The sequence below is a fragment of the Brassica napus genome, chromosome C6 (genome assembly GCF_020379485.1).
Source record: "Brassica napus cultivar Da-Ae chromosome C6, Da-Ae, whole genome shotgun sequence".
Lineage (NCBI taxonomy): Eukaryota > Viridiplantae > Streptophyta > Magnoliopsida > Brassicales > Brassicaceae > Brassica > Brassica napus.
The window spans coordinates 42727706-42745498 of NC_063449.1; the positions used below are offsets into that span (position 1 = coordinate 42727706).

A 17793-nucleotide genomic window follows, 5' to 3' on the forward strand; every position below is an offset into this window, starting at 1 on the left:
GTTCCTCCTCCCTATGAACCCAAACTACCATTCCCTGGTAGATTCAAGAGGCAACTGCTAGAGAAGTACAAGGCTTTGTTTGAGAAGCAAATGAGTGAAGCTCAGGTTGCAATGCCCATCATCGATGCTTTCATGTTGATTCCTCAATACATCAAGTTCCTGAAAGATGTTGTAGCTGCAAAGAAGAAGGAAATGGAAAGCATGATGATTCCCATGAGTGTAGTGCCATCATCCAAAGGCTTGATGTTCCAGAGAAGTTAGAGGATCCAGGATGATTTACACTATCTTGTGCTCTTGGACCTATGGTATTTGAGAAATGTCTCTGCGATTTGGGAGCTAGTGTCAGCGTGATGCCTTTGTCTGTTGCAAAGAAGCTTGGATTCACTCAGTACAAGAAGTGTAAACTCTCTCTGGTGTTAGTTGATCGTTCAGTGAAGTACCCTGTGGGCATCTTAGAGGACCTACCTGTGAAGATTGGAAGGTATGAGATACCTACAGATTTTGTGGTGCTTGAGATGGGGACGAGGCTTAGGACCCTTTGATTCTTGGAAGACCATTCTTAGCTACAGCAGGAGCAATTGTTAAGGTGAAAGAGGGCACGATTGATCTCCATTTGGGTAAAGGGCATGTTCTCCACTTTTACATCAAGGAGAAAATGAAGAAACCAACTGTGTTCGGGCAAGCCTTCTACATTGAAGAGATGGGTACTCTTACTGATGAGCACCTTGAAGAGTTACCACCTGAGGACGATGAGGAGGGAGCATCTCCCTCTACTCATTCTCCATAGAAGGTAACCCACTACTTTCCCTTGTATATACCATTTCGTTTTTGCATATTAGTTTTCTCTTTTTGGGTATCTCTCTCTCCTTGACAACACAGAGACTGTGTCATTTAAGTTTGGGGGAGGTACCAAGTATTTGATCACGTTTGCTTTGATGATTTTGAGTCTCATGCATTGCATTATACATATATATATTTGCATAAAAAAAATTCATTTAGTTTGCATCATTGGCATTTCTAGGAGAGTCTAGAGCATATAGGTTGCATTTACTTGCATTGGGAGCAATGATTTGAAATGCCTTATAAAGAACATTACTTTGCACCTGAATAGCTTATGCACCTCTCAAAAACACTTGTATGCTTCGAGCCTTGAAGACTCTTCCTGAAACTTGTTGATTGCTGAAACTCAGTCTTTGAAGCCAATTACAACCTTATTTGAAATGAATGAACTTAATGCTTCTTGCTCATGGTCCCTTGTGTACTGAGTCATGGCTATACACACTTGAGTTTTCACATCCTATATGCCAATCTTATTTTGACAAACTCTAGTGGTAGACCACTCCCAAAAACTTTCCCTTCTTTTAAGCTTTCATTATTTGATAAGTGAGGCCTTTTTCGGAAAGCCTTACATGTGCATAATGTTGAGAGTATCGGGAACGACAATGCTTGGTCTTCATTCTTGCTAGATTAGGCACTCTATTGTCTAGCTATAGGTGGGGGTGAGTGTGGTGACTATGGTTTGGAAGCATGAAAATTTCAAAGGAAAAGAATAGACTCTTTGTGTTTAAATGGATAATCTTATTGGAATTAATAGATAAACGTCTAGCTCGAGTTTATGAAAAGTCTTGGCCCAAAAAATATATATATATATATATTTAAAAAAAAAAAAAAAAAGGGCTAGCAATGTTGTTTAGAGCTAAGATTTGTTTAGAAGTTGAGAAAATCCTTTATAGATTTTAAAAAAAAGAGTTTTATGTGTAAAGTATTCTTGGGATCTTTTGGTGAGAGATGGGAGTTGGGTTTTGACATTGGGAAGTGATTGTGTAACCTGTATGTTTGGGAAAAGGGTAGAACAATGGAGATTGAGCATTGTATGCATGAGTTGGTCCCTTTCTTAGATATATTATGTGCAATGTCAAGGCTACTTGTTTTGAGTGTAAACCACTTTAAAAGATCATGGATTTTGAACCTCTTGACCCACTTGAATAAAAGCCTTCCCTTACTCAACCAAATGATTTAGACCAATTGACCATTTGCAAGAATTCACTTGATGTTATGCTTAATGAACTTGAGAATTGGCTGATTTGCATGTGTGAATGCATGATAATGAGTGTAGGGATGAAAAGAGTTGAATAGGCCTAGAGAAGCTAGAGTATAATAAGAGAGGGTGTACTAATGCTGAATTGAGATGTTGATTTGAGTGCTTTGTGTGTTTCTTTTGGCTATGAGTTCCCACCTTCAAACCTCTCTCCCTATGAGTTCTAGAAAGTTCACTTGAGGACAAGTAAAAGAATAAGTTTGAGGAAGTTGATATCTTGCATATTTACATTGTTTTATCCATTCACCCATGTGCATTTTGATCATATATACTAGGATTTAGCCATGTTTAGGTTGCATTTTGCATACATGAGTCTTTATCAGGTATTGGAGTACCACATGGATTCTTGGAGGCATTTGGGTGCATTTGGAGCTCAAAAGAAGTGTTTAAAGCGATCAACGGACGAGCAGCGCACCAGAGCGACCTCACCGGAGCGACGCCGTGAAGTCGCTGTGACACACATCCCGGAGCGATCCAGCCAGAGCGACATGGAGAGGTCGCTCGCGCTTTTATCGTGAGACACCCCTCTCAGAGCGACTTGTCAGAGCGACGCTCCGAGGTCGCTCGCGTTTCCATGGCGAGACGACACAAAACGAAGCCCGGAGCGACCTCTCAGAGCGACCCACTGAGGTCGCTCCCGAAGTCCGGAGCGACTTGTTGGAGCGACACACCATGGTCGCTCGCGTCCTCTCGTCCGGAGACACCAAAATCGAGCATCCTGGAGCGACCCCTCAGAGCGACCTACCAAGGTCGCTCCCAGCCAGAGCGACCAGCCAGAGCGACCAGCTCAAGTCGCTCGCGTTTTGACGGGGCGAGACACAAAGAAACGCGTCGGGAGCGACCTCCTGGGAGCGACTATGCTAGGTCGCTCCGCGTGTTTGATTGGACGATTTTTATGTTATTTCAGGGGCCTTTTGGTCATTTGTTTTACTGTTTTTAGATTGCCTAAACCTAAGTTAAGTACTGGGAGAGCCACCAGAGAGAAGAACAATCTCTTTTCGAGAGAGAAGAACTAGTAAAAACTTCTTTTGATTCAGATTTCATTGCTTTCATCTTGTGTTCTTGTTGATTTCTTATCTATTTCTCTACATGGTTAATCTGAAATCCAATATGGGTTTAAGAGGAATCATGGAGATTAGTGAGTAATCACCTTTTGAATTCATAGGTTAGGGAGATTAAGGGTGATTAGGTTAGTTCTAGGATGTTTTAGTGTAGATCATTCTTGTTCCTTGCTAGTAGAGTATTCCCAATGCATCTTCTGAGTTGGCCACTCAAAAGTTGATCAATAGGCATTTACCACCCGAAAGGTGTTTGATGAAATGTCTGAGACAACTCTCCTAGGCTTTTAGTATACTTTGCTAAAGACATTTGTTGTTAAAGGTGCTAAGATAGCTAATAGACTTGTTAGTAATGATTGCTTTCATATTATTCAACCAAAGACATTTGATGTTTGAGATATGTTAGCAAATGAGCATTTATCTAGACATAGAGCTTGCTTAGAATTGTGTCTAGGCTTAAGGTTGATAGTTTGATTGATCATTTGCTATCCTTAGTTCGATACTTGATCACCCAAGGTCTAATCCCTATGCCCATGAGTTCTCTTTTCCCTTAGTCAAGAAAGTATCATTCTGTAATTGCTTTCTAGTATTAGTAGTAATTTAAAACCCATCTAAATCATTGGTTGCACTTAGATTAAGTGAGCACTTGCATTCTCAGTGATTTGATATCCCTCAGAACTGTTTCGACAATCACTATACTAAGACAAAGCTTTGAAAACTCCTAATATCAAAAACCATCTTCAAACTCTCTATCCTGGAGAAAAATTTAAAACCTAGAATATAACGGTTGTAACAAGTAACAAGTAAAATCAGGGCTTTGTAAAGAACAAGTAATTAGGGTTTTAAGATTACCAAAAAATAGGGTTTTAAATCTTATAATAGTATTGTAATGGCCCATTTATGGATGGTAAATGCATGCAACGGGGTAATGTCTACGTCAGTCTTCAGCTTTTTCGAACCTTTTCTTATGACCGTTCGATTTGGTTTCTTAGAGAATCAATGGTTCCAAGTATAAAACGAATAAATTTGTTATAAAGGTTTCGAGTGGAGAGTGAAAACTAATTACAAGAACACAAAACCAAATCTCCCCACTCAAGGAATCAGATACCTGAGTGGAGCAAAGCTTTACTTCGAGAATCATCAACCTCCTTTACGATTCTGTGATACTTGTTTAATCTCTTCTTGTTTTACTTTCATTTGTCTCGCTCTGATGTTTTAAAGTTTTCTTGTTCTTGTTTAATGCTATACCCAAAAAAATAACCAAATGAGGATGATGGTGAAGAATGTGTTTAGCCGAATTGATCTTTCGAGTTTCGTTACAGGTACAACAGAACATACGTGGCAACCAACATTGTCTGCAGAGACAAACATCCCAAGTTATTGGCTTAACTGGAGATTCTTTGTCTGCGCAATCTTCATCTTAACGTCCATGTTTCTATCTTCTTTCCTCATTTGGAAATACGAAGGACCTGTAAAACACAAGGCTGGTGATCACAGAGAACCGATAGGAGTTGTATACGATGATGAAAATTGGAATACTTGTGTGGCAAGGATTCATCCCAATTGGCTTTTAGGTTTTCGAGTTTTCGTTTTGTTCTTCTTCTTGGACTCATCTCTGGTAATGCCTTTTCTGAAGGATCCAGCATTTTCATCTTCTACACATAGTGAGTTCCCATTTTTGAGTGGTTACATCAACATATTACACTGTGAAGATAAGTTACATTCACTTGTTCTGATGAGTGTTGATTGTTCTTATCCGATTGACCTTCATATTGGTCACAATCTACTTTGGGGTATGGCTTTTCTTTACCTAGTCATGGTACTGCGCATGCTTTATTAATTCATCAGTATCAGCTATATGTTCTAGATCCTAATAACTAAGTTTAACTTAGTTCATCAGTAAAATTTATTATTAGATGTGTTTCTATGTGGAATCAAAGTGTTAAATGGGCAACATTTACATTGATGCTTTTATATACATTGAATTGGAGTTGGTATAATGCAGCTTGGAGCCTTGGTGTCCATATACAGATATAAATCTGGTGAGAACTGTCTGAACGGAGTCAGAACAGTTGATGAAGAGTTAGGGTCGTATAGACCTCCTGTGAATAGTAATGTGTTTAAATCTTCGAACGGAACACAACATGTGTACTCGTCAAATTGCATCGACATTGGGTTACATTCATCAGATTCTTTTCCAAGCAAGTGTGAGACAACCCGTCTCGCTCATTCGGAACCCAGCTCACAACCCTGCAGGGCATCGACCCTAACCCTTCACATGTGAGCCCTCACTGAGTCTCCCACGTAGGTTATTGATGCGCTTGACATTACTCGAACCCAAGACTCACCCTTTAACAACACTCCAACATGACGAGTTGTCACCAATTGATCTGCAGGTTTCTTTGCATCCAGCAGTCCCCATTGTTCAGGGTTTCATACTTTGTAGTATGGACCGGTGTATTCGTGCTATTCCAATGGATTGTTCATGCTTGTGTCTCCTTTTGGTGATAGTCACGGCTCTTTTTTTTTTTCTTTATTTACATGACTCTATGAACATATTAGTATAATAATGTGGTATCTGTTTGGTGCAGGTGGCCACACCCATTCTTGGATTTATCATCACCATATGCCCCTTTATGGTACGCTACACAAACTTACCTCTCCATCCCATATATCGGTTATGAGCACCAAAAAGTAGAGATCAAACTCAAGTAGCGGTTATCCAAATTTTTGCATTCACTTCTGGAAATTAGATAATGAAACTGATTCTTGATCTTGAATGATTGACTACATAGTAATTTCTAATTGACCTCGCAGGTATGCTGCTGTTGGGTTACTATATTATGGTTAGTGACATGCTTAAAATTAATGATAATCTTCCTCAAATGCTAGCTTTCATAAATAAAGTTTTTTTGTAGTATATCAATAAAACTTATTAGGTTGGAGTAATAATCAAAAGTATAACAAGAAACAACTCAATGAGCTTAACCTTATTAAGTTCTTGTTTAGTTTTGTAAACCACTGTTGAACAAAGCAAGGACGATGTCCAGGTCAGGCTTCTTCATGCACATTCCGATCTCTAAGCCACCTGATTCGTCACGCTTCTCCGCCATTGAGAATCCGTCTCCTCTAATGGAAACAACGTCAACCTTCACGGGTCTACCCCACCCGAAATCCGTCTCGTATACTCCGAACCGGGTCGACCCGGCGACCGACCCCACCTGCGAGCTCTCACCTATGGAGTCAAACCCAGCCGCGAATTCTTCCGCAATCGTATCTATCTTTCTTGAACTCAGGCCTTTGACCAAATCACCTATGATCTCCACGGCCGTGACGAATCCTCTCTCCCCGGAAAAATCCTCCGCCTTCCGTTTATAGCTACCCACCGTGAATATGCAGTTTCCGAAGTAGGTCGCCGGAAGAGGCGGATCCAACCTCTCTCTGAAATCTCCTCCGAGAAGGAAACTCACGGACCGATCTCCCTCTCCTCCACGCGCCTTCACAAGGCAGGTCCACGCGTACGCGTAGGCGATGACGAAAGTAGACAAATGGAGAAGAAGACTCCCATCTGTTGACTCGCTCTTGGCTCGCTCCCTGAGTCTCTCCACGTTATCGCGAGTCAGCACGAGCGTGGCCAGGACGACGTCGTCCCCGATTTCTCTCCCGGGATTCGGACATAAGCTTCTGGTTTTTGTCTTGTCTTTTTCTTAGAAATGTCACGATCTGGATCATTTCCTCATCGAGCTCCGTTAGATCGTTGACGTTGACCAAGGATCGATCAAAAGAGGGAGTTAGATTAGCTGGTAGAGAGACTGCGTTGTTGTCGAGTTTGCACAAGTGGGCCCAAGCTTTGATGAACATGGTTGACGTTTTCCCGTCTGAAACGCCGTGGTGTGCGGCCACGCCTATGGAGAATCCATCGCCCGGGAACAACGTGATCTGAATCGACAAGACCGTCGCTGAGTCAATGGAAACCGGTAACTCGGGTATCAGGGCGTGTACATCGGAGGCTGGACGCTGTCCGTAGCCGGAGAGAAGAGAAAAATCAGCGCGAGTCTCAGCTACTGTCACCGAAACGGCGTCGTTTTCCGAGACGACGATGCTCGGTTTGGGCTCGTTTGGGTCCCACGTGATGCGGCCTGAGAGTGGGAGGTAGCTGCGGAGGACGAGGGAAAAAGAGAGGTTGAGCTTAGGGAGGATGGAGGAGTGGAAATGCTCACGAGTCAACGCGGTGATCTTGTAGAAGAAGACTCGCTTGACTGGGTTGAGCATTAGCCATGGTAGATCGAAGAAAGTCAACGGGATGGTGAGGGAGTGAGCCGAGTTTAGGACCGAGTCCGACTCGACTGCTGCAGGGGTGACTCGGGCAACCTCAACGACTTGTATTGTCGTCATTGTTGACGAACAAGGTAGAAAATTGCCAAAAAAAAAAAAATTAGTAGAGCACAGTAATTAATATAAAACAAAGGCCCAGAGTTTGGAAACGTGACGTACAAGTAAATAATAAACTATGAGAGGTTCGAAAGCTAATGTGCCAACGAGGCTGAGCCGAGCTGAGTCGTATTTCCATCGGAGTTCGTCACGAAACGGAGAATGTCCTCCTCGCTGGTGGTGGCGGACGGAGAAGGGTTCTTAGAAGTAAAACGAATGAAGGACACGGAGCTTCTTCTATGGTGTGGAATTGATGGAAAAGATGTGAAATTTCGTGAAGGAAAGAGAAGAGAAGAGAAGGAGATATAGTAATGGACGCCATTGATGGACTGATCCTAAACCCTAATCTCGAGTATGATCAAAGAATCAGAGCACTTCCAAAGGAATTAAGATTTCACGCGATGAAAGAAGACATCATCGAAAGAGAGAGACGAAGAGTCCTAATATTTTTCCCTTTTGTCTAAAACGATTAACCTATAAAAAACCGCCGCTTTAGGGGTTTTTTGCAGTTCCACAAGTGCTGTTTTAGACGGCGGTTCTGTCTATTTTCCTCTTTTTTCATTTATTTTTTTTGCTTTTTTTTTAAAGAACCCTTGTTTAAATCCTCCGATGGAGCTGGCCTAACGTTCAGTGGATGGTAAAAGCATGCAACGGGGTTTTAAGTCTACTGTCTACGTAAAACAATTTTCTCTCTCTACGCTCTTTCCCTTCTCTCTAGCGAAGAACCGCGACAAAAAACCTAGTTCCGGTGGCCGCCTCTCGGCGCCGGAGGCGCTCTCCCTCTCCTTTTTTCTCGATTTTCCTTTTGCTCTCTTCCACCTCGTGTCTAACCTAGGTCGACATGCTCTGTTTTCTGTGTTACTTGAGATCTTCTCCGGAGTGCCCTTTCGGTCAATGGAGGCAGCTCTTGGCTTCCTATGGAGAGATGGCGAGACTTATGGCGAACGGCGGTGGAGAGAGTCGGCTTTTAAGACCGAGGTCTCTTGGTCAGATCCAATTTTCTGTTTTTGAGATCTGCGCCAGAATCTTCACGTCGACAGCGCGTGGTTGGAGTAGACGTCTCCTCCATCACGGATCTACCTTCCCCTGAGGCAGTGAGAAGGACGGAGGATCGGTGTGAATATATGATGTAGAGAGGTTTGACCATCGGTTTCTGGAGGTGACGCGTGGCAAAGCTTCTCATCGATGGAGTTGTCAACCGGAGAAGAGGGCTTTGGTGCTGAAGCGCGGCGGAGTTTAGTACTTCCCAGCGCCGGCATGTCCGGTGGTTCAAGCAACGCGCCTCTCGAAACCTAAACCAGTGATCATGCCTCTATGCTGTAGTCAAGGTCCGCATTTCACTTCGGACAGAGTGTTCGGTTTTGGCTTAGGATCAGGATGGTGATTACCGGAGGACGTGAGAAGCAACTAGGGATGCGCCGATTGGTGGTGAACAATGGTACATGGACTGAACTCAAAACTTTAGGCATCGACCGTTTGTTAGTAACTTAACTGAAACTATATGCGTCTCATTGTCTTCTGGTTTGATTACTATCTTTGTATTTCGAGGTCGAATGTAGGGGTCTAAGAGGCAGATTTACTTGTGTCGTAAGTAGAGTGGTGTCCTCACTGGGTTGAATTACATCTGAGTCCAAATTCAGGTAGCATAAGGACCAATTGGTGGCTTTAGGTGATACTAGAGATCTCAGTTTGTAAATGTGGTTAAAACCTTTGTGGTGTAAATCATGTTCCTCCCAAATTGGTTAAAGAAAAGTTATTGTTGAGTTAAAAAAAAAGCCTACGGTCTACGTCTAGGGATGTCAGTTGTTCTTGATGACCATGGGCTAATCCAATTTTAACCAAAAATAAATGGGTCAAACATATTTGGACAGGACTGTGCAATAAACAATAAAAATTAGGGTTTTAAAATTTTGGGCTAAAATCACATTTTCGTCAAATTTGTAAAATCGTTTTTTTCTTAAGAATCGCAAAAATACAAAATTATGTTTCTGTCAAAATCGTAAATTTATTTTTTTCTCGTCGAAACCGTAAAATCACATTTTCACCAAAACCGCTAAAATACGTTTCCCGCCAAAAAACTTCAAATCATGTTTTTGCTAAAATCGTAAAATCACGTTTTTCCGCCAAAGCTGTAAAATCATGTTTTTTTTTTTTGCCAAAACCGCCAAATCATGTTTTCCATTAATAATGTCTAATCAAGTTTTCCACAAAAACGATAAAATCATATCTTTTTGGTAAAACTATGTAAGTTACTTTTTGGTAAAATTAAAAGAAAAAAAATTCTAACAAAAGTATAATTTTTTTTTTTGGGTCCCATGGATAATGCTTTGGTTATGGTCTTATTGGGGTTGGTCTTATTTGGACATGATCTATTGAGTTTTGACCATACATGTCCAAATAATGAGATTGTACTTGACAAACCCACGTGAACATGCACAGTCCAATTGACATATCTATGACTACGTTGGTCTTTAGCTTTCCCGAACCTTTCCTTTTGACCGTTCGATTTGGTTTCTGCGAGAATCAATGGTTCCAGATCTCCCCAAAGTATCACTACTGACAATGATCCAAAGTATCACTACTGACAATGCCACTTTTAATACTCCCACTATTAAAAAGATTTGAAAGTGTTCCTCTTTTTTTTTGTGGACAGCAGTAAACGTTGTCGGGAGATTGGTTCATGGTTGTAAGATAATTTCAATACCTCATTCATCCAAATATTCAAAGAATAAATATGTAAATTCTTCCTATTTTATGGTCAGAGACATGCTTAAAACTGTTGATTATATATCTTTCTCAAATGCTAGCTTTCATAAATAAAGCACGTTGCAATAACACTTGTCGTTGGAGTAATCAAAAGCATTACAAGAAACAAGAACAACTCAATGAGCTAAGCTTAACCTTTATTGAAAACAATGTAGGAAACTGACGTTGAGTAATCAAAAGCATTACAAGAAACAAGAAACAAGAAACAAGAACAACTCAAATGAGCTAAGCTTAAACTTACGTTTAGTTTTGTAAACCACTACTGAACAAAGTAAGGACGATGTCAAGTTCAGCTTTATTCATGCACATTCCGATCTCGATGCCACCTGATTCGTCGCGTCTCTCTGCCATTGAGATTTTGTTTCCATCAATGGAGACAGCATCAACCTTAACGGGTCTTCCCCACCCGAAATCCGACTCGTACACACCCAACCGGGTCGACCCAGCAACGGCCCCGAACTGTGAGGACACAACCGCGTAATCAAATACCATCTTGTATTCTTCCGCAATCGTCTCTATCTTTCTTGAACTAAAATCTTTCACCAAACCGCTGAGTATCTCCACCGCTGTTACAAACCCTCCTTCTCCCGCGAAATCCGCCGCCGTCTTGCTGTTGTAGCTACCCGCCGGAAACATGCAGTTTCCAAAGTAAGTCGCCGGAAGAGGCGGATCGAGCCGCTCTCTGAAATCCGCAACGAAGAGGAAACTCACGGGTCTCTCCATGTTTCCTCCACGCGCTTTCACGAGGCATGTCCACACGTAAGCGTAAGCGATGACAAAAGTCGACAGGTGGAGCTGACTTGGTGACTTGCTCTTGACTCGCTCGCGGAGTTTTTCAACGTCACCGCGTGACAGCACGAGCGTGGTGAAAACGAAGTCGTCTCCAAGTTCCCATGCAGGAATAGGACTCAGGCTTCTGCTCACGTTGGTTTTGTCTTGTTTCATCGATCTCACGATCTTGATCATCTGTTCATCGAGTCCTGTTGTATCTTTGATCAACGACCTATCAAAAGACGGAGTTAGAGTCTCCGGTAGAGGGACAACGACATTGTTTTCTTTGAGGTGCTGTTTGCACACGTGAGCCCAAGCTTTGACGAACATGGTTGACGTTTTTCCGTCTGAAACGCCGTGGTGTGCCGCGACGCCAATGGAGAATCCTTGGCTCTGGAACAACGTTATTTGAAGAGATAAGACCTTCGCTGAGTCATCAAAAACCGGTACCTCAGGCAGTAAGTTGTGTAACTCGGAAGCTGGACGTTGTCCATAACCGGAAAGAAGAGAGAAATCAGCGTCAGTTTCAGCGATGGTAACCAAAATGGCGTCGTTTTGAGAGACGACGATGCTAGGTTTGGGCTCGTTTAGCTCCCAAGTGATGCGGCCGCAGAGAGGGAGGTAGTCGCGGAGGACGAGGGAAAGGGAGAGCTTGAGCTTAGGGAGGATGAATGAGTGGAAATGCTCACGAGTCGATTCGATAAGTCTGTAGAAGAAGACTCGCTTGGCTGGCTTGAACACTAGCCATGGTAGATCAAAGAAAGTCAATGGGATTGCTAACGAGTTGGCGGGAGTTTAGGACGGAGTCTAAGTTGGGAGCGGGGGTGACTTCTGAAACCTCAACGATGTGTATTGTCATTGGTAATAACGGAACAGAAGATTCAAGGGGAACACAATACTTTGAGTAAAGCCGAGAAGGTTGTGTTGGATTTGATTTACCATACAATAGACGGCATGATCCTTTTATAATACTATTTTGTGCGCCTAGTTGGTTAAATATAGCCTGTCAGGAAAATCACGTTTTTAATTATACTTATAATTTTTCTTCAATTTAGGACATGTAACAACTATAACCAAACTAGTTTATAGTTGTTTACGTATTCGGTTTGATGTTGTTCACAAACATTTGAGTGAAGATAAACACATCCTTATTTCAAGACAACTTCCTAAGATTAGAAATTTTTGAAAATGATGCTGCTCTTGTAAGCAAAAATAGCTCCCAAGATGAGAGTGCTCCCATGAAGAACGTTAGTTATATAATTATTGCAGTTCATCTTACTAATGCAAACGCTTGCTACTTCCATTTGAGAAAAGTTAACCATTGATTTTAGGCATAGAACTAATAATCAAATAAATACCAATTGTTGCATCATTGGGTTATTATCTTAAATAATTATATGAATAAGGTACAGTAGTGTAGAAAATATCTTTATCATTACTATTGACTATACTATTATTAGTCATATAATCTCGTATGACATATAAGATTTGAATGTGTTCTTCAATTTTTCAAGAAAGATAAATTTAGCGGTTGCTGTTGGATCAGCTTGAAATACTTAAGAGATAATTCATACCGAGATATGGATTAGGGAAAATAGGAAAGTCTTGATATTTAGAAGTTATCTAAATATTATATGAGTCGTGAGTTTAGGACTTTAATTTCTTATATATATATGGAGGTATCAACGTGTGATACAGCATGAGTTTTATGTGCTTTAGTTTTTGAGTGATTTTCTAAGGCTTTGAGATTGATTAATAAGAGAGCAAATTCTTATTAAAGTATGTTTTGTGTTTTGCTTAATCGAAAATACATTTGGTATCAGAGCTAACTAGCATTCGATCCAGGCAAAGATATAGACTATGGGAGATTTGTCTACGTTCGTGATGAAACCTAAAGGCGGCAAGCCATCTACGTTTAGTTGTCCGATGCTAAACTCTGCTAACTATACAGTATGGGCAATAAGGATTAAAGTTCTGCTCAAACTGCATAACGTATGGGAGATTATAGAAGAAGAAGAATCCACTAATGCTGAGAAAAACAACATGGCGATTGCATTGCTCTTCTAATCCATACCTTAGACACTCATACTGCTGGTAGGAGAATTGGACACGGCTAAGAAGCTTTGGAAAGCAATAAAGTCGAGGCATGTTGGGGCAGACAGAGTTCGTGAGGCTCGTCTACAAACTCTTATGGCTGAGTTTGATAGACTACGAATGAAAGATGAAGAGAAAGTTGATGATCTAGCGGGAAGGATATCAGAAATTTCGTCTAAGTCAACCGCTCTTGGAGAGAGCATTGAAGAGACTAAGTTGGTTAAGAAGTTTCTCTCCAGCCTTCCTCGCAGCAAGTACATTCATATTGTGGCTTTGTTGGAACAGGTTCTTGACCTAAAGTCTACAAGCTTTGAGGAGATAGTAGGACGCATCAAAGCATTCGAGGAACGTGTTGCTCTGGAGGATGATGAGCCACAAGACAATCAAAAGCTCATGTATGCAAATTCGGACTCTCACTCTGTCTCAAACCACGACTCCAATGGATCTTATCGCGGTAGGGGGCGTGTAGGAAGATACTATAACAGAGGCAGAGGAAGAGGACGATATAGTGAACGGTACAATGACAGATACAATGATCGATATTACGGTGAGGTTGATTTGTCTAAAATCACATGTTTTAGGTGCGATAAGAATGGACACTATGCATCATGCTCTGATCGCTTATTGAAGCTACAAGAGGCCACAGAGACTAAAGAAAAGGAGGATGATACGACTGAAGCCGAAGAACTGATGATGAATGAGGTTGTGTATTTGAATGAGAAAAACATCAATCCACAAGATTTTGAGATAATCTCTGAGAATGTTTGGTACTTGGATAATGGGGCTAGTAACCATATGACTGAGAATAGGAGCTATTTTAAGACAATCAATGAGTCAATAACAGGAAAGGTACGCTTTGGAGACGATTCACGCATTGACATCAAAGGAAAAGGGTATATTCTCTTCTGTAGCAAAGATGGAGCAAAGAGAATCATAGCTGATGTCTACTACATACCAAAGTTATAAAGTAATATAATTAGCCTCGGACAAGCTACTGAATCTGGTTGCGAAGTTATGATGAAGGATGATTATCTTATCTTGCGAGACAAGGATGGAAGACTTACAACAAGGGCCCATAGGTCAAGAAACCGGCTATATAAAGTTCTCATTAATATTGTTGATCCAATATGCCTCCAAGCTATTACTTTGAGTGACTCGAATCGTTGGCATGCGTGCCTAGGACACATAGGGAGAGATTCAATGGCTAAGATGATCAAGAATGATTTGGTGACTGGTATACCTAAGATCGAAGTTGAAAGAGAGACCTGCTCTTCATGCTTGCTTGGTAAGCAAGCAAGACACTCATTCCCGCATGCAACTACATACCGAGCAGAAAGAGTACTTGATCTAGTACATGGTGATTTGTGTGGACCTATCTCTCCTCAAACTCCATCCAAAAGGAGATATATATTTGTGCTTATAGATGATTGCTCTCGTTATATGTGGTCTATTTTGATTAGTGAGAAGGGAGAAGCGTTCAAGAAGTTCAAAGATTTTAAAACCATTGTTGAAAAGGAAACAGGAGCAAGCATCAAAACGCTCAGAACTGATCGTGGTGGTGAGTTCACCTCATCGGAGTTCACAACTTTTTGCGAAGCTACTGGCATTATCAGGCACTTTACGGCCCCCTACACGCCGCAGCGGAACGGAGTTGTGGAGAGACGCAACAAGACTCTGATGGGAATGACAAGGAGTATATTGAAAGGGATGGAGTGTCCTAATTATTTATGGGGAGAGGCTGTGAGACATTCTACGTAGAGACATTCTACGTACATCATCAACAGAGTGGCCACTCGTGTACTGGAGTTCAAGACTCCATATGAGGCTTTGAAGAAGAAGAAACCTAATGTCTCACACATACGCATATTTGGCTGTATAGGCTACGCTAAAGTTGATACACCGCATCTGAAGAAACTGGAGAATCAATCTCGCATACTTGTTCACTTAGGCACTGAACCGGGATCGAAAGCATACAGAATGTACGATCCCACTACTCGCAAGATAATCGTCAGCAGAGATGTTATTTTTGATGAAAATAAGATGTGGAACTGGAAGAACATCGCATTAGAAAACTGAGGATCCTTCAACGTGACGTTTGGAACCTTTGGAAACAGAGGAATCGATAGAGATGATGATAAGGAGAGCACAGGCGATGGAAATAACAATACCATCGATAGGGCAGATCAAGCTGCAGATGTTCCAAACGTTGAAGCTGAGATAGATAACATAGAGGATGATGATGTCGTTAGTATACTAAGAAGATCCGAACATTTGAAGAGAGCACCAGCCTATCTTGATGATTATATTCTCTTAGCCGAACTTGATAGTGAGCGACTTCTTTTGAGTATTAATGATGAACCTTGGGACTATGACGAAGCCAAGGAAAAGAAAGTGTGGTGTGATGCTTGTGATGACGAGATTGCCTCTATAATCAAAAACAAAACTTCGGAACTGGTTAACTTACCACACGAAGCAAAAGCCATCGGCCTCAAATGGGTCTTCAAGGTTAAACGGAATGCAGATGGGAGTATAAATAAGTTCAAAGCAAGGTTAGTCGCGAAGGGTTATATACAGAGACACGGCATTGATTTTGACGAAGTCTTCGCACCAGTGGCAAGAATTGAAACAGTGCGGTTTATCATTGCCTTGGCAGCATCAAAGGGTTGGCAGATTCATCATTTAGACGTCAAGACAGCATTCTTGCACGGTGATCTGAAGGAAGAGGTGTTTGTGTGTCAACCGCAAGGGTATGTGGTTAAAGGACAGGAAAACAAAGTGTATAAGCTGAGAAAGGCGCTCTATGGTCTGCGACAAGCTCCGCGTGCTTGGAATGAAAAACTAAACAATGTCCTTGGAGGCTTAGGCTTCTCGCGGTGCTCAAAGGAACCGGCTTTGTACCGGAAGCAAGGTAAAGACAACACTCTCTTAGTAGCGGTGTATGTGGATGATCTTTTGGTTACAGGATCGAGCCTTGATCAAATACAAGAGTTTAAGATGGGGATGGCGAAGAATTTTGAGATGAGCAACTTGGGCAAGCTCACATATTATCTTGGAATTGGAGTGGTACAAAATTCAGATGGGATCACTTTGCGACAGGAAAGATATGCGATGAAAATACTTCCAGAGACATGCATGAAGGACTGTAATGTCGTGCACATACCGATGGATTCTAACTTGAAGTTGTCTAAAGCGGAGGATGAGAAAAATGTATATGAGAAAGAGTGCAGGAGAAATATAGGATGCTTGAGATACTTGCTACACACTCGACCAGACCTTTCTTATGTTGTTGGTTTGGGCTCGTTTAGCTCCCAAGTGATGCGGCCGCAGAGAGGGAGGTAGTCGCGGAGGACGAGGGAAAGGGAGAGCTTGAGCTTAGGGAGGATGAATGAGTGGAAATGCTCACGAGTCGATTCGATAAGTCTGTAGAAGAAGACTCGCTTGGCTGGCTTGAACACTAGCCATGGTAGATCAAAGAAAGTCAATGGGATTGCTAACGAGTTGGCGGAGTTTAGGACGGAGTCTAAGTTGGGAGCGGGGGTGACTTCTGAAACCTCAACGATGTGTATTGTCATTGGTAATAACGGAACAGAAGATTCAAGGGGAACACAATACTTTGAGTAAAGCCGAGAAGGTTGTGTTGGATTTGATTTACCATACAATAGACGGCATGATCCTTTTATAATACTATTTTGTGCGCCTAGTTGGTTAAATATAACCTGTCAGGAAAATCACGTTTTTAATTATACTTTCAGTTTTTCTTCAGTTTGGTTATAGTTGTTTACGTATTCGGTTTGATGTTGTTCACAAACATTTGAGTGAAGATAAACACATCCTTATTTCAAGACAACTTCCTAAGATTATAAATTTTTGAAAATGATGCTGTTCTTGTAAGCAAAAATAGCTCCCAAGATGAGAGTGCTCCCATGAAGAACGTTAGTTATATAATTATTGCAGTTCATCTTACTAATGCAAACGCTTGCTACTTCCATTTGAGAAAAGTTAACCATTGATTTTAGGCATAGAACTAATAATCAAATAAATACCAATTGTTGCATCATTGGGTTATTATCTTAAATAATTATATGAATAAGGTACAGTAGTATAGAAAATATCTTTATGATTACTGTTGACTATACTATTATTAGTCATATAATCTCGTATGAGATATAAGATTTGAATGTGTTCTTCAATTTTTCAAGAAAGATAAATTTAGCGGCTGCATTGTCAACAATGATACTAAAGATATACTTAGCGGCTGCATTGTCAACAATGATGCAATAAGCCAATATTTGACTTTTATGATAAAACATATGTCTAGAACCAACGATAATCCTCAAATTTAGCAAGTATCAGAGCTTTGTTTGTTGATTCAAATAGGGTGATCGAAGGGTTTATTATCGGTCTTAAAGAGAGATTCGATTTGAAATTGGTCGATAAAAACCATTATTTTGAAGAGGTATGTTGAAATTCAAATAAGAAGTTCAAAAAGAGTAACATTAATATGTAAAACATTAGGACCAATTACTTTTCTGTTGAAATTCCATGGGAAACCCGGATCTAAGAAGAAAAATACCA

General features: G+C 41.2%; 3 protein-coding genes and 1 pseudogene across 4 annotated transcripts; 2 read left to right on the forward strand and 2 right to left on the reverse strand.

The window, feature by feature from the left end:
* The first annotated feature begins 4365 nt into the window (after positions 1-4365).
* On the forward strand, positions 4366-6042 carry LOC125589082. 2 transcript variants are annotated; one of them, XR_007325278.1, is made up of 3 exons: positions 4366-5460; positions 5553-5660; positions 5748-6042. XR_007325278.1 is itself a non-coding variant. In XM_048761312.1 (3 exons), exons 1-3 carry the CDS (start codon positions 5156-5158, stop codon positions 5869-5871), a joined length of 513 nt encoding a protein of 170 aa, XP_048617269.1. In that variant the 5' UTR covers positions 4366-5155; the 3' UTR covers positions 5872-6042. The 2 variants fall into 2 exon arrangements, 1 of the variants encoding a protein (XP_048617269.1); XM_048761312.1 differs by having other exon boundaries at positions 4366-5436.
* A 12-nt stretch (positions 6043-6054) lies between these two features.
* Positions 6055-8973, reverse strand: LOC125589081 (annotated as a pseudogene).
* A 1623-nt stretch (positions 8974-10596) lies between these two features.
* On the reverse strand, positions 10597-11983 carry LOC106405966 (phenolic glucoside malonyltransferase 2-like). Its single transcript, XM_048759942.1, has 2 exons — positions 11906-11983; positions 10597-11856 (listed from the first exon to the last, which is right to left on the reverse strand). The coding sequence occupies exons 1-2, from the start codon at positions 11981-11983 to the stop codon at positions 10597-10599; spliced, it is 1338 nt and encodes a 445-aa protein (XP_048615899.1).
* Positions 11984-12984: 1001 nt separating this feature from the next.
* On the forward strand, positions 12985-14184 carry LOC125588544. The gene is made up of 2 exons (XM_048759943.1): positions 12985-13116; positions 13204-14184. The coding sequence occupies exons 1-2, from the start codon at positions 12985-12987 to the stop codon at positions 14182-14184; spliced, it is 1113 nt and encodes a 370-aa protein (XP_048615900.1).
* Positions 14185-17793: the final 3609 nt, after the last annotated feature.

Excerpts from the sequence above, each read along its gene's own strand:
- LOC125589082 (XM_048761312.1), top strand. The coding sequence starts at position 5,156 with ATGCAGCTTGGAGCCTTGGTGTCCATATACAGATATAAATCTGGTGAG. Across the intron at positions 5,437-5,552 it reads TCGACCCTAACCCTTCACAT|GTTTCTTTGCATCCAGCAGT; the intron begins GTGAGCCCTCAC and ends ATTGATCTGCAG. Across the intron at positions 5,661-5,747 it reads CATGCTTGTGTCTCCTTTTG|GTGGCCACACCCATTCTTGG; the intron begins GTGATAGTCACG and ends TGTTTGGTGCAG.
- LOC125588544 (XM_048759943.1), top strand. The coding sequence starts at position 12,985 with ATGGGAGATTTGTCTACGTTCGTGATGAAACCTAAAGGCGGCAAGCCA. Across the intron at positions 13,117-13,203 it reads TTCTGCTCAAACTGCATAAC|ACACTCATACTGCTGGTAGG; the intron begins GTATGGGAGATT and ends TCCATACCTTAG.
- LOC106405966 (XM_048759942.1), bottom strand. The coding sequence starts at position 11,983 with ATGACAATACACATCGTTGAGGTTTCAGAAGTCACCCCCGCTCCCAAC. Across the intron at positions 11,857-11,905 it reads TCCTAAACTCCCGCCAACTC|CCAGCCAAGCGAGTCTTCTT; the intron begins GTTAGCAATCCC and ends CTAGTGTTCAAG.